This window comes from Paramormyrops kingsleyae, chromosome 16 (assembly GCF_048594095.1).
Source record: "Paramormyrops kingsleyae isolate MSU_618 chromosome 16, PKINGS_0.4, whole genome shotgun sequence".
NCBI lineage: Eukaryota > Metazoa > Chordata > Actinopteri > Osteoglossiformes > Mormyridae > Paramormyrops > Paramormyrops kingsleyae.
Window position 1 is genome coordinate 25,334,559 of NC_132812.1, and position 13,443 is coordinate 25,348,001.

General features: G+C 43.4%; 1 protein-coding gene across 21 annotated transcripts in view; it reads right to left on the reverse strand.

Moving 5' to 3' along the window:
- The window catches only part of LOC111852209 (dedicator of cytokinesis protein 9-like), a 76,098-nt gene that overhangs the window by 49,983 nt on the left and 12,672 nt on the right, over positions 1-13,443 (reverse strand). For 5 of the 21 annotated variants that reach the window (XM_023827817.2, XM_072700313.1, XM_072700312.1 and 2 more), the window contains exon 1: positions 4,356-4,636. The exons of 7 other annotated variants lie outside the window; for them this stretch is intronic. In XM_023827817.2, the coding sequence (XP_023683585.1) occupies positions 4,356-4,520 (165 nt within the window). In that variant the 5' untranslated portion in view covers positions 4,521-4,636. Of the gene's footprint in view, positions 1-4,355; positions 4,639-13,443 lie in introns of those variants that run through there. 9 more of the 21 variants (XM_072700308.1, XM_072700306.1, XM_023827801.2 and 6 more) reach the window with 3 other exon arrangements.

Here is a 13,443-nt window from a genome sequence, read left to right on the forward strand (position 1 = left end):
ACCAAAAATATCAGTAAGCATGCAAGACACAAACGACTCACTTAACCACAAGGATGGTAACCAGATATAGACAACCTATGAAAGGAAGCACTGTGCTCTGCACTTTTTATGCCAACAGGATGGTGTGGGTGCCAGACTTCACAGCTCCTGCCTTTGTTGGTGAGGTCTCCTTAGCACACACTGACCCGCTTACACGGACATTTAGAAAGGCGGAAACTTCTTCGTAGAAGCAGCCTGATAGTGCACAGGCAGACAGGTTTCAGTTCAGACAGAGACACTCTGATTCCTGTACAGACACTGAAGGGACCCAATGGAGAACTGAGCGTAAGTCAGCAGTGTGAGGGCCTATCACTCAAAGGGCCGTGGTACATCTGTGTTTAAAGAGGAAACAAGAAGCCATCACCTCAACTTATTCGCTGGCAAAATAAATGTTGAAGTGAAACTATTATATTTTTCAAATGACTGGTAAAGAGTCATATTCCATGATTTATCATGCCCCCCCCCCCCATTAGGTGATTTTCATTAAATGTAAAACTTCCACATTCAACAAGTAGATATGCAGTTATTACAACAATCCATTTTATAACCTGCGGGGCTTAATAATTATACCACAGATAATCCCTTTTGAAATCGGAAATCTATAGCATACAGTCTTTCACGTGATGAATGAATCAATGGCCAGTAATAAATTAGTTAATTATCGGGCAGCAGAACATAAATCACAAAGCGATCCTGTAAATATTTTACCATAAGAAGTACAATTATAGGAAAAATATAATAATATAAATATAATATATATTTATATAAATATAATAGGAAGTTTAAACTTATTTATCATTCATAGACCTGTTGTTTGTTTAGAAGGAATTTCAAACCAGCTGTTTATAGGCCTAGATAAGTCAAGACAGACCAATACTCCTGCTAGAAATGTTTTGATGACCTGTGGTTAAGGTACCACACTATCCGTCCCATCATCAGTGACACTGTCATCTTATCCTGTTAACATTGGATCTGATCTTCTCCCCTAAGATTCTGAAGACAGATTGTGTTCTTCTTGTGGTCTTAAATGCTTACCACTTTCTTCAAAGTTAGTTCTCCCCCAGTTACTTTTATTGTTTGCCATTCGTTTATTTAAAACTTTTGCTGACGGGGTCAATGGAAAAATCCCTGCTGAGTGTCCGAACCTCGATTTTAAACTTGTAATGCCTCTTCGGCGAGCCGCGGATGTAAGTAACACTGGATGCGTCGGATTACACAGATAGCCATCGGAAGGATATTCTGACTCCAGCAACTTATCAAAATCATCAAGAGAGAGAGACCGGAAAAATAGAGGCTAAGTTCATAGCACTGCAGCCTTATAGTTCCAAGGTTGGGGGTTTGAATGCCACTCCTACTCTACTACGTCTGTCCCCTACATGATGCACAGGGTTTCTTTTGCAAAGACATATGATCAGACTAGAGTGACACATCTATGGTACCCATAGTGTGTTTGCATGCCCTGCAATGATCTGGCAAGGAAATGGACAAATGGACCAGGTCTAACCTTCAAAAGCAACGTCACAAATGGTGCCCCTGTTTATGACTCACTTCGACTGTGGCAGGCAGCTAAATGGAAACTAATGACAAGAAAAAATGTTGCCGTTTTCCCGGAATAACCATCAAAGCCATGTCAGTGACCAAATCCCTCAACACAATGGACTGATTGACCTAGCCCACTTATTCTCACTGCAACAAAAACATATGGGACCCTTTTGGTCAACACGAACATGGACAAAAATCACTCCGCTAGCAGTGTCTTGCCGCAGCATCCCCATGAAGTGAGTCAGGATTTCTCTGTGGTAAATCCTGACTAGAAGTGATGTTATGTTTGCACTGTCTGTAGCCACAACACCGGCAGGAGTGGGGGAGCAAAGAGAACGTACCATTGTTAGGAACGCTGTTTCTGCTGGGACCCATCAGTGAGGATGATGCCACACCTCCAGCCAAAATCTCACCGTACTGGAACGGCTCCCCCTAGCTGTCAAACAGCTACATTACATTCTTACACCAAACCAAGTTACTTCCTGTACCAGCTCTCCAGATCAAAATTCTGGATGAGTCTCCAATACAAGCAATAAAACTGAAATTAAATTTGAAACTGGTTTTTATAAAAAAAAAAAAAATCTGTGTGATGCACAATTTTAATCTTAATTTGAATTTAAAAAGAGCAAACATAAGCCCACAATATTAAAAAAAAACTAACTCCTGCTAATAATGCTAGCAAATTTTAAAGTACTACCACCGCAAGATAAAATTCACATTTTGATCAGCTACCAAAATGCACCGGTACCAACATGCACTGTACTTATGTTCACAAATCAGACCAAAAATATATTCTTATATCTAGACCATAGCGTGCAGCGTGGGCCCTGCTACATGCCCAGTGCTTCCTGGGATACCGGCTCACCGTGATTCTGTAGGAAAAACAGTTATGGGTGATGAATCAATGGAATATTAAATATAGCTTAATAGAAGATTAATTTCCTATTACTGTTACGTTTGAGAAGTTCCAGAAATAGACCTTAGTTTCTGACCAATGTCTTTATAGTTCTTTATCACAATAAAAGTCCTCAAAAGAATGTTACTGAGAGTAAAGTATTTCCTCTCTATAATTCTCCAGTGACTGAAACTTAATTAAAAAAATATCCCTGTTCTCCGACTCACTCTGCTGCTGATCAACTAGAAGCAAAAAATCTGGACAAAAGCCTTTTTGCCTTCAGTCAAAGGACAACATACTGTTTCTCAGCAAAGCACTCTGGGAAATGGCCCAGCTCATGTGTACAGAAGTTTGGCTGGCGAGTGACAGCCGTCAAACTTTCCACATGCCAAAAAGAGAGAGGGAAAGAGAGAGGGAGTGAGAGATAATGTGGAAAAATGTCTTTTAACGCTAAACATACTTTTGGCAAAGAGGTCCAGAGCTCCAGAGGGCAAATTGCATCTGAGGCTCATGTCATGTGCGTGCTGAAGGAGTGAGGCATTGTGTACAGCACTTCCGATTAACCTAGCACAATAAGTTATAGTGTAAGTCACTATAAAGACCTAGCAGATAAGGACCAAAACTGCACCCTGATGTTAGACTAATTTGTGAGCATCTGTATAATATACACGATCACAGTTAAATATATAACAATTAAGTCAGATTTCTTTATTGTCAATTCATTCAAGTACAGAGTACAGGGTGAGATGAAATTGTGTGTCTTCAGGACCACAGTGTAAACATACAACATACAAAAAGGAGAGAAAAGTACAGTGTCTCTTACAAAGCCAGGACACGTTGCAATCGGTGCGGTCTGCCCTTTGACAGATGGGCATGTCGCTGGGAATTCCCTTTTAGGTCTCCCACACCCATGACTGACAAACATCCCTTATAAATACGCCAGGGTTTCCTTAGCCCTCCTTACAGAGCTACAAAGCCATTCTTTCAATGTCTCTGCTGCTGACAAACAAGGACAGCCGATTGGGTTATTAAGTGAGTGTGCAGGTCAAAACAAACCAATGGGTGTGTGTGTGTGTATATGGGGGTGGGGGGGTGGGGGAGGAGACCTGACCACTGGGACAATCAGTCTCACATCACCCTGCACTTCAAATGACTGCAGGACTTCAAGACAAACAATGATGCATTTTCCGTTGCTAAGAAATTCACTACACAACAACCAAGAAGCACAGACATGAATACCTGAACTGATATGTGGGGGAGGGGGAGGTACATGATAAGGGGGTTCATTTCTGAACAGTGGGTGGGAAGGCAGCACCACTCACAGACTCCCAACCAGGACACTAAGCTAATACTCGCCGTTTCTAGCCTTAGTGCGGACATTGATTGGAAGCCAGTACTGAACCCCTTGCGTAACAGGGAGAAGCAGGCTGCTTATCCACATAGATGCAGAGAAACACGACAAACTAAGTGAATGCTCTACGCTCAGAAGCACCTTGAAACGTCTGCTGTTTTAGTCTTTTCTGTCACAGCCCATACGTATTAGGCACCCAAACTCATTTTAAGACATTTTTTGTCTGATTGGTGACTTTCTGCAGGTCTGCACAGAAATCTGGCAGCATCTTGGTTCTGTGTCCCTCTTTTTCCTGTACCCTGGTTTTTCCCAGAACGTTTTTCCTCTGATACAGCATTCTGGACTGTCTGCCTGCTTTCCAGGCTTTTTTTGCAGGGACACAGTTATGGCTTTGCAAAGGGACTTTCTGCTGCTAATTAGGACCGGGAATGGGTTGCCAGACAGCTGTGTAGTAGTGCTATCAGTACCCTGATCAAAAAGAAATCACAGACATATCACCAAGCTACCACACATACAAACACACGTTACCGATGCTGCCAGGTCCACTCTGTTCTGCGACTCCTTCCAGCTGGGGGTCCGGTCAGCCTCCTCTGGACCGCCGAGCTCAGCGTCACTCTGGCAGACGTAGCTGCAATTCCCCTCCAGGACGGCCCGCAGGCCCTGGAGAAGGATCATGCTGGTGCTGCAGCCCATTCTCTAGGGAGCCAGTCCGCATTGCTCCGAGGAACGCCCTCCAGGAGAGCCGGTGGGAGGCTCTGTGCTTAGCCTGGGATCCTGACTGCTTCTGTGCCACTGCTGAGCTGAACTCAGCTTTGCCTCTGAATGCGCCACACCTCCCATCTGCCTCTGATGCTCATGATGATGATGATGAACTCCTCTCTGCCTCACATTCTCAGTCTCTCTCTCCTTCCTATCATGGCCCCATCAACATTTGACTGATATGTCAAGGTAAATACACAACACCATACAGTATAATACGTACGTACACACACACACACACACACACACACACACACACACGGTATCTATATCTTTGGAGGAACTCCATTCATCCATTCATTTCTACGGATATAACCTTAGTCCTCAGTATGACAACCGTAATTTAAATCTGTTGTGGAGAACCTATAATGCAGTTCACCTCTGAACCGTTGTTTTGCAGTCAATGTGCCAGCATTCCCAGTAGATGCGGAGTGTAATCTCCAGTGTTACCACTTGAGTTATGACAGATTGCAGCTCTTTTTGTTCTCATGCACATTGCTTGTTTTGGGTAAAAAATCCATAATCCCTCCCATTTTATGGTCCAGAGTGAATGCTGACAACTTCAGCATTGCATGTTTGTCTTTTTACAATTCACACCAATACCTGTCTGAATGTCAAAGCCTGAAACACATGTACATTCTCAAAAAGTTATTGAAATAAAGATCGTCAGAAGCAAAGTGGAGAGAGGTGATTTGGATTGCTGGTCTGAGAGGGCACTTTGTACAAAATTAAAGCCAAATTTTAAAGCATTAGAAAATTGTGGGGGTGTTTTTTCTGGCTTTCAAAATCATTCTTGAAGAAAAATCTGTTCATTCCTTTTTTAGAGCTTATGAAACCTGGTGATTGTGACTGTAATGTCCCCACAATGTGATTATAAACTTATTTTGATCATGTGAGGATATTTTTCTGGTCCCCACAAGGGGAAACTCAGTTGTATAAAAAATGTGACTGCAATCAGAAAACTAAAAATGACACAAGTCTTTTGTTTCGTTACTTATGTTAAATTGAAGGCTGGGGAAGGGTTACCCTTCACCTGTAATTAAGGTGAAATAAAGAATGAGGACATAAGCTACATTCCTAGGGAGAGACACTGGGGGGCTATTAAATAAATATTGACAATGTCAACAGGGAATAATCTGGAGGGAAATGTCCCAGCAGGGAAAGCTAAACATGGCTCAGATACTCCCCTGAAAAACCATATACAGTAAAGTACTGCATTTGTGGAATGAAATATAATATCCGATGAAAGACTAAAAATTGCATCTTCTATAATTAAAATGGCAGGTCACAATCAGACATTACTGATGTAAAAGATTAGTTTAGATAAAGCCTGAGGTAGATACCAGAATGTTTTTCTGTGATTAAGTATTATGGGGGTCACGTGGCCCGTCAGGTTACTGGACAGGTAAATACACAGAGAAACTGGCATACTGAAAAATATCTGACACACACACACACACTCACACACATATACACACACACACACACCTATAAACAGAGAGCTATACATATAAACAGATATAAACAGAGAGATACAGAGAGACAGACAGAAAGACAGACACACACACATGTCACAAAACCCAGACACCCAGCCTCCCAAGAACCACAACAAACAGAGTCAGTCTTTTCATCAGACAAACCAGCACATTCAGGCAGTACAAACCAGGTCATCCCTTGGCCAATATCTCATGTGCCCGGGGGTCCCATTAAAGCAAGCTACCACTCCCCTCTGTGCCCAGCAGGCATGACCTGAACCCCAACTGCTATCATGAACAACTCCAGCTTCCAACCTTGCAGGGTGCAACTGGTCTAAAAAACTCCACTCACTGCATATGAACAGATGTGCTCAAGCCCATGACATCACACGTTCTAGATTAATGGATCCAATTTCATTTAGATGCCTAGTTTTCATTAACCACCCAGGGGCTGGTGCAACCTCAGAAATCCAGAGCACCCTCTGCTTTTGACAGAATATTACCACTCAAGTCTAACTACGCTTGACCAAGAAGCAACTGGTTCAGAATGCCTCTGACTAAAACGCATTTTTTCCCCAAAACAGTTTCTTCATATATTGACATTTTACAGAATATATGAAGAGTGAAATATTCAGCACCCTACATGCAGCATCTATCCCAGAAAATAATTTTAACCCACTAAGAGAAATACATTTACTAAATTTTTGTGATGCCTGACATGTGTCAGGTGACGTCCTGTGCCACTGCTGTTTTTGAGTAAGGCTATATTCCATCCTCTACTGAAACACTTTGAAGGTTGTTTGGTTTGGTGTGTGATGATGAAGACAGACTTTCTGAGGTCTGTCTGTATGCCATTTAGGAGGCGGCAATCTCCATGCAAGCATGTTACTCATCCTATGTGACATGACGCAGGTCAACCTCACCAACAAGGAAGAGTTCCAGATGCCTCAGTTTTCGGCGCCCTAGTTTTCCTGCCTAGATGCATCTGCTCCCCAAATCACCTGAGACACATGATCCAATCACAATGCTGTTTTGTTTTGGGCGCTTGTAATTGCAACTGCCATTAGCAAGCATAACATCATATTTTAGTGACGTCTGAGTGCTAAACAAATATGCCCAGTGTTTCTACCTGCTGCCATCAGGCACAGAGATGCCGTCTTCCGACATGCCACCCCATACCCCCAGCCAGAACATGTCAAGAAGCAATTCATCTTTGCGATACTACAAATCCAGTCCTATCAGTTTTCATTCATTGAACAAATACCATTGGTAATTATTATTTAAAATATTTATTTCCTTCATATTTCAAAATCCTGTTTTTCAAGATATTCTATTTGTATGGTTTAATTTGCTTGCACCATATCCACATTGTCTGCATTATATGTACCTGCATGCAATTAAAATCCATAATAATAATAATAATAATAATAATAAATAAGTATAATAAATAAAATCCATCTTAATCTTAAATTTATAAACATGCATGTAATTCAGGACGACTGCTTTCCTGAGTGACGAAAGGCCTGGTGACCTGGCAACCTGGCACTCCCCCCCCCCCCACCCCACCCCACTGCACCCTACCCCACCGGCTAAATTCAAATACAAATCACAACAAAAACTGCCCTGGTAACTGTCACTAGGCAGGCAGCAGCAGCCATACATTAGTGACATATGAAGCCAGACCAAATGTCACCATTTTCATATACCCATATACATGTATACTAGAGGGGCAGAACACAAATCCCACAGGCAGTGGGATTCTGCTCCTGCTCATCCCTGTTGTTTGGTATTTTGGGATGGTCTCTATATCCCTAAGATGTAGATGTAGATTCTTTATTTGTCACATGTAGTTATAGCTGCTACAACACACAGTGAAATGCTTTTTCTGGCAAAAAGTGCCCCGGCTGTGCTACACATACAAAAGGAATAAGTAGCAACATCACAGAAAGATAAAGTGCATATAATATATATATATATATATATATATATATATATATATATATATAATACACATAAGTATACATAACATAGAACTGTGAAAGTATAAATATAAAGTATATAAAGTGTGCCATAAAGTGCAGATATGCAAATATTTTATAAGTTATGGAAATGGATAGTAGAAGACTGTGGGTGTCGTTGTCTGTTATGTGCTGTGGTTGAGGAGTCTCACTGCTTGGAAGAAACTGAAGTTCAGTTTCTTTTCCTTTTCAAGTCATTTTTCAGTCCTTGCTTTTACTATAAAACTTTTATCATAAAGCCCTAATAAAAGCATACAGCTGATGTATCACATCCCTAAAGAAGTGTTCTAGCTTCACATCAGGAGCCTCGGAACAACTGACAGATGTGGCATTGAGAAGCTTAAACTCAGAGGTCCTTGCTTTCCAGACCTGCGCGGGTGCACCGAATTTCAGGGGACCACAGCCAGCTGTCAGACATCATACCAGTTGTGCCAGAAGACAAAACAGAAAAGGGTGCGGTAGTCAGAGCCCACAGAGTGACCGTGTCCAACAAATATCTGCTTAAATCTCCAGCCTGCTGTAACCCTACCCTCACAGGCTACAATCAAAAACTCTACAAACCTGGATAACCAGGGACATATGAAAAAGAAGAAATTGGTCAGATAAGACCACAAATTACTGCAGAAATATGTAGCTACGCTGTCACAAAGTGAGCTTAAATCTGTGTCTATTCCGCAAGCAAGTTGCTCACCATCCTGAATGTCAAGCCACAGGCAGAGCTGCCATCTAGAGGCCAGGGCTGGTAGTGCACCCTGGCGGAGACCCATCAGCACAGCATGGGGAGGAAGCGGAGACCCACAAAGGCCTGGGCCCGGGCAGCCGAATATGTAGCTCGTGGTGGTGGTATAATCCCGGGATGCTTAACGGGCATGACGGTCATTTGGAAGAGACACTCAATCGGTCGTGCCAATTGGGGTAGAGCCAGAGCCAACACATGCCTGCTGTGCCAGTGGGAGGGAGGACCGGCCTTCGGATGACCACTGCAGCGCGCGATCGCCACCGTACTGGCACAAGCCCGTCAGATAAGTCCAAGAGGTCTGGGGACACTGGGAGGAGAAAGGCCGGAATATTCACATACTCATAGAGGCTCCGTTATGAAGAAGACACGAGCTGTCACTTGGACTTATCCCTTAATATCACGTTAACGGCCCGCTAAAGAGTTAACAAAACACCGTTCAGATCCTACCGACAATAAAATAAAATTAAAAATAAATGCTGAAATAAAGTCGGCGCAGTCCGGAATTCCATTTTCTTCACGTCGTGGACTGGCACCGCAGCGCTGGCGTTCGAAGTAATCATGGCCCTTAAATGAATGCAACCTACATCACGGAAACTATAACTGCGGTCATAAAAACAGGGAGTTCTTCACTGAGAGATTAATCCTGGCTTTTTGTTTGATTTATAGTTCATTTGCTCGTCCGTCCAACATGAAAACGCGAACTCCCGGCTGGCGCGAGGAGAGAAGGCGAAACGACCGATTAAACCGCGCGACTATTTTCATTGATCAATTAAAATGTTTACTTCTAATTATTAAATGTTTAATATTCAATTACTAAAACCGTTCACAGTAGATACATCAGCCAAATTACCTCACTGAAACCACCTGGAATAATTATGAAACATAAATAATAATAAAACTATAAACATTTTATCGTTGCTCCGTTTTACTTCATAGTTTGTTTTTGATGTGACTACATTTCATTTTTTCTCAAAAGTTTTTTTTCTTTAAACAACATTTCACCTGGGAAAAGTAATATAAACAAATGTCGCAAATGAAATGTGATTAATACGTAGAGTAAATAAGAATTTCCTTGAGTGTTATAGCTGTGACTCTTTGGGAGTCAGATCGGTGTATATGGGAGGTAACGGAGTAGAAGATGTGCTCCATGGGAGGCTTATGTACTTTTTTGTGTTCAGTATTCACCATGTTTTTTTGCCAGTTATAGGATCCCTGCCACATTTTATATACTAAAACCCCACAGACTCTCAAAGTGCCAGTGTGGCAGAAAGACCACTGCCGATAATCTGGGTACAACTGGTAGACCCCTGAGGGTACAGCCCCAGTGACAAACAAAGGTACAAACTGGTGCCCTTTTCTTCTGACAGTGTATCGAGCAAGGCCGGCCCGAGCTGCAGCCTGGACACTGTCAGCACCCACCTCACGGACCTACTGCGGGATGCGGCCCCCATTGTTCAAGGCTAAAACTTGGCCATTGATGGGTCACCCCGAGCCAGTTTGCAAGGAAAACCGTGACGAGGCAACCGATTCTACTTGATTAAAATGCAACAGGCATAAAAAAAACAATCTGCCTGCCATCACACTGTGGCCCCTGCAGCCAAAACAAAGTAGTACTGAATGGAGGGGAGGCCTCAAGAGAGGTCTGGAGAACGGAACAGGTCACTGACAGGCAGCAGACGTTCAGTTTTGCCTGATAAACAGGAGGCAGTTTCCTCCTGTACCAGCTCCCATGGAAGGTTAACACAGCAGAGAATTCCCCTGTGGTTCAGTCATAATTCAAAGATGACCCGAAAAATTGAAAATGCTCCAGAACCCGACTTGATATGAGAGCAACAATTCCATGAGATCCAGAAGAATGGAGACAGCACCCCCCCTAGTGATGAGAAAGCAGAGCAGCCGAAAGTCAGGCATTATATAAACAACCAGGGACAACCAGCAGCAGCTCTAGGCCTGTGACACCGACCCCAATCCCCGAGGCGATCGTGCCTGCAGCGTGTCTGGAATGTGGAAAGCTGAACAGGGAGCTAATGAGATTGGTCTCAGTACAGAATGTAAACGGTACTTTTATAAAAATGCGGTTGAGACACGTGCTGTGGGAAGGACTCAAGCCAAGCGAGGAGAACACCAACCGAACGCTGTCGGTGTTTCGCCTGGATGGATGTTTTGAGTTTAGATCAATAAACAAAACAAAAATCAAAAGGCCATTTGTGGGAAAAGAGCCCACTTCTGGGATGCATTACATCAGGCATGTGACTCAGCCAGCACAAGATTCAGTTTCCACTTAAATCTATCCATGTTCCATGTTGTTTTTTTATGTTCAACCTAAAACTTTTCATTTTTGTTATTAAAATTTTGAATTTTATTTCCTACCCCCTGGCAGCTGACTCTTCAAAACAATTCCTTGTTTTTTACGTAGCTATATCTAATTTTTACTTGATTATCACAAACTGAAAATGGTTAAGGGAAAACCGGTCTTTACATGTAAATATCACATTGCTTAAAGCAAACACTGAGAAATACATGTGGGTGGGTATATAAAATACTGACTATTTGCAGAACTGGAACATTCTACTTCCAATATGAATCAGATACAGTAGCCAGAGACTGACGTCTTTCAGAAAAAAAGACCAGCTCCCTGTTAAAGGTGCTCGTGCAATACACAGGACACTTGCAGTGACTGCATATAAAATTGTAATTAATCTCATGGTAGACTTCCCCTTTAAAACCCTCATGCAAAACACCTCCCGCGCAGCCCAGCCTGAAACACGTGCTCTGATGCACTTTCCTACCATCTGTCTCCTCACAGCCATCATTTTCCCCCTTACCGGCACTGTCATGATTGAGAGACTTCTTGGCCGCCATAAAAAACAGTTCTCAGTGATCACAGACCAACTACTCTCACGCTCCTTCAGACAGTTCCAAGATTCAGCATACCAAAATAAAGCTCTTGGAAGATTCTTGTTTTTAAGTTGGAGAAGAGGGCTGGCACACTGGATCTACAATTAGCCCTGTTGCCTCATTCCTCCAAAGCTGGGGGTTTGAATACTACCTCTGCTGAATGAATGGGGTCTGCATGTTCTCCCTGTCTTGAATAGGTTTCCTACAACAGTCCAAAGATATGCAGTTAGGCTAAACTGCCCATAGCGTATGACTGCAGAAATAAACTGCCACCCAATCCTGGATGTATCCCTGCTATTTGCTGCATGGGATAGGCTGTGGAGCCCAAACAACCTTCAGGATTGGCAGTTAGAAGACAAATGGATGTCTTATTAAGTATATATATAATCCTTTAAGTACTAAGGTATATCCTTTAAGTATGAGTACAGATACATAGACACTTGTCTCTTTACGTACCCCATTTTGCTCTCCATAGCTTGGGGGTGACAGCACAGGGTCAACCATCATGCAGCACCTCTGGAGCTGGGGGCTGAGGGCCTTGCTGAACACGTGATCATTCTGTCGAGGCCGGGGCCCCAACCGGCCCTCCGATCAAGGGTCACTCACCGCCCCAAGCAGCATGTTGATCATGGTATTGTGTATGATACGTTTGGTTGGTTCTAGCTCCCCTATAAATTTTCAGCCAGAGTTAATTACGGTGCATTTATCACCATACACCACACAAAGGGAGTGTTTTAATTTACTTTCCGCAGCTGTAAGTTGCTCTGATTAAGTGCACCAGCCAAATGGAAGAGAAAGACCATGTTTTGTCTTTTGGCAGGTGTATAAAGACTGTAAATTAAACTATACATTCCACAATAATTCCCAGTAAGAGTGGAAAACAAGATCTGAAGAGTGTCCAGCTCTCCAAGCCCAGGGCCAGAGCTGGAAATTGGACCAAAGACCCTTAGGAAAGACAAGTATGTTCCCCCATTGATATGTGACTGCTAAAGCCACCAAACTAATGCCATCTCACGTGCTTCATGATGTCACTGTCAATGAAAGTAAAGCCCGGCGGAGGAGGAGAAGCTGGGATGAAGAGGATGACAGAAAACGGGACAGAAATAGCAGGGTGGAGAGGAAGGGCAATGTGGGAGGGGCCACGAGTGACAGAGGCTGACGTGTCACTACACCACCAGCATCCGGGGGGGGGGGAAATTAGCTGTAAAAACACAGTCACTCCCCTTTAATAGTCGCAATCCCTCTCTCTAGCTGTGTCATTTCAAACGCGGTGAAAAAGGAAGGGTGTTAAATAGCTGAATCCTCCTCTTCTGTTTCCTGGAGGAATAACGAAGGACTCCTGAGAAAACCTGTCAGAGATGACCGAGTCCATCCCGACCTTCCAGCACAGTCTGCCTGCTTTTCCTTTTCCTCCTGCAATCCTCACACGGCCACAAATCTAACTGCCTGTGATAACTGGTTCGGCCTGTGCCTTCCGCTAATCAGCTGCAATCCTCTCGAGTGGTGTGGCCTGGGGGGGGGGCTGCGTGCCACGGGATGGTGAGGAGAGCATACGGTGTCCTCTTCAGTGCCGGACACGCTGCTGTGATTGCCCGGCAAATTAGCGGGGGGCCTGGATGACGCCCGTCAAACGAGCAGAAAGAGGGACCTCTGATGTTGTTACAAATAGGATCGCTGAGGCCCGGTACCAAATTACCAGTTACAGGAAAAGGACAGGTTATCCAGTA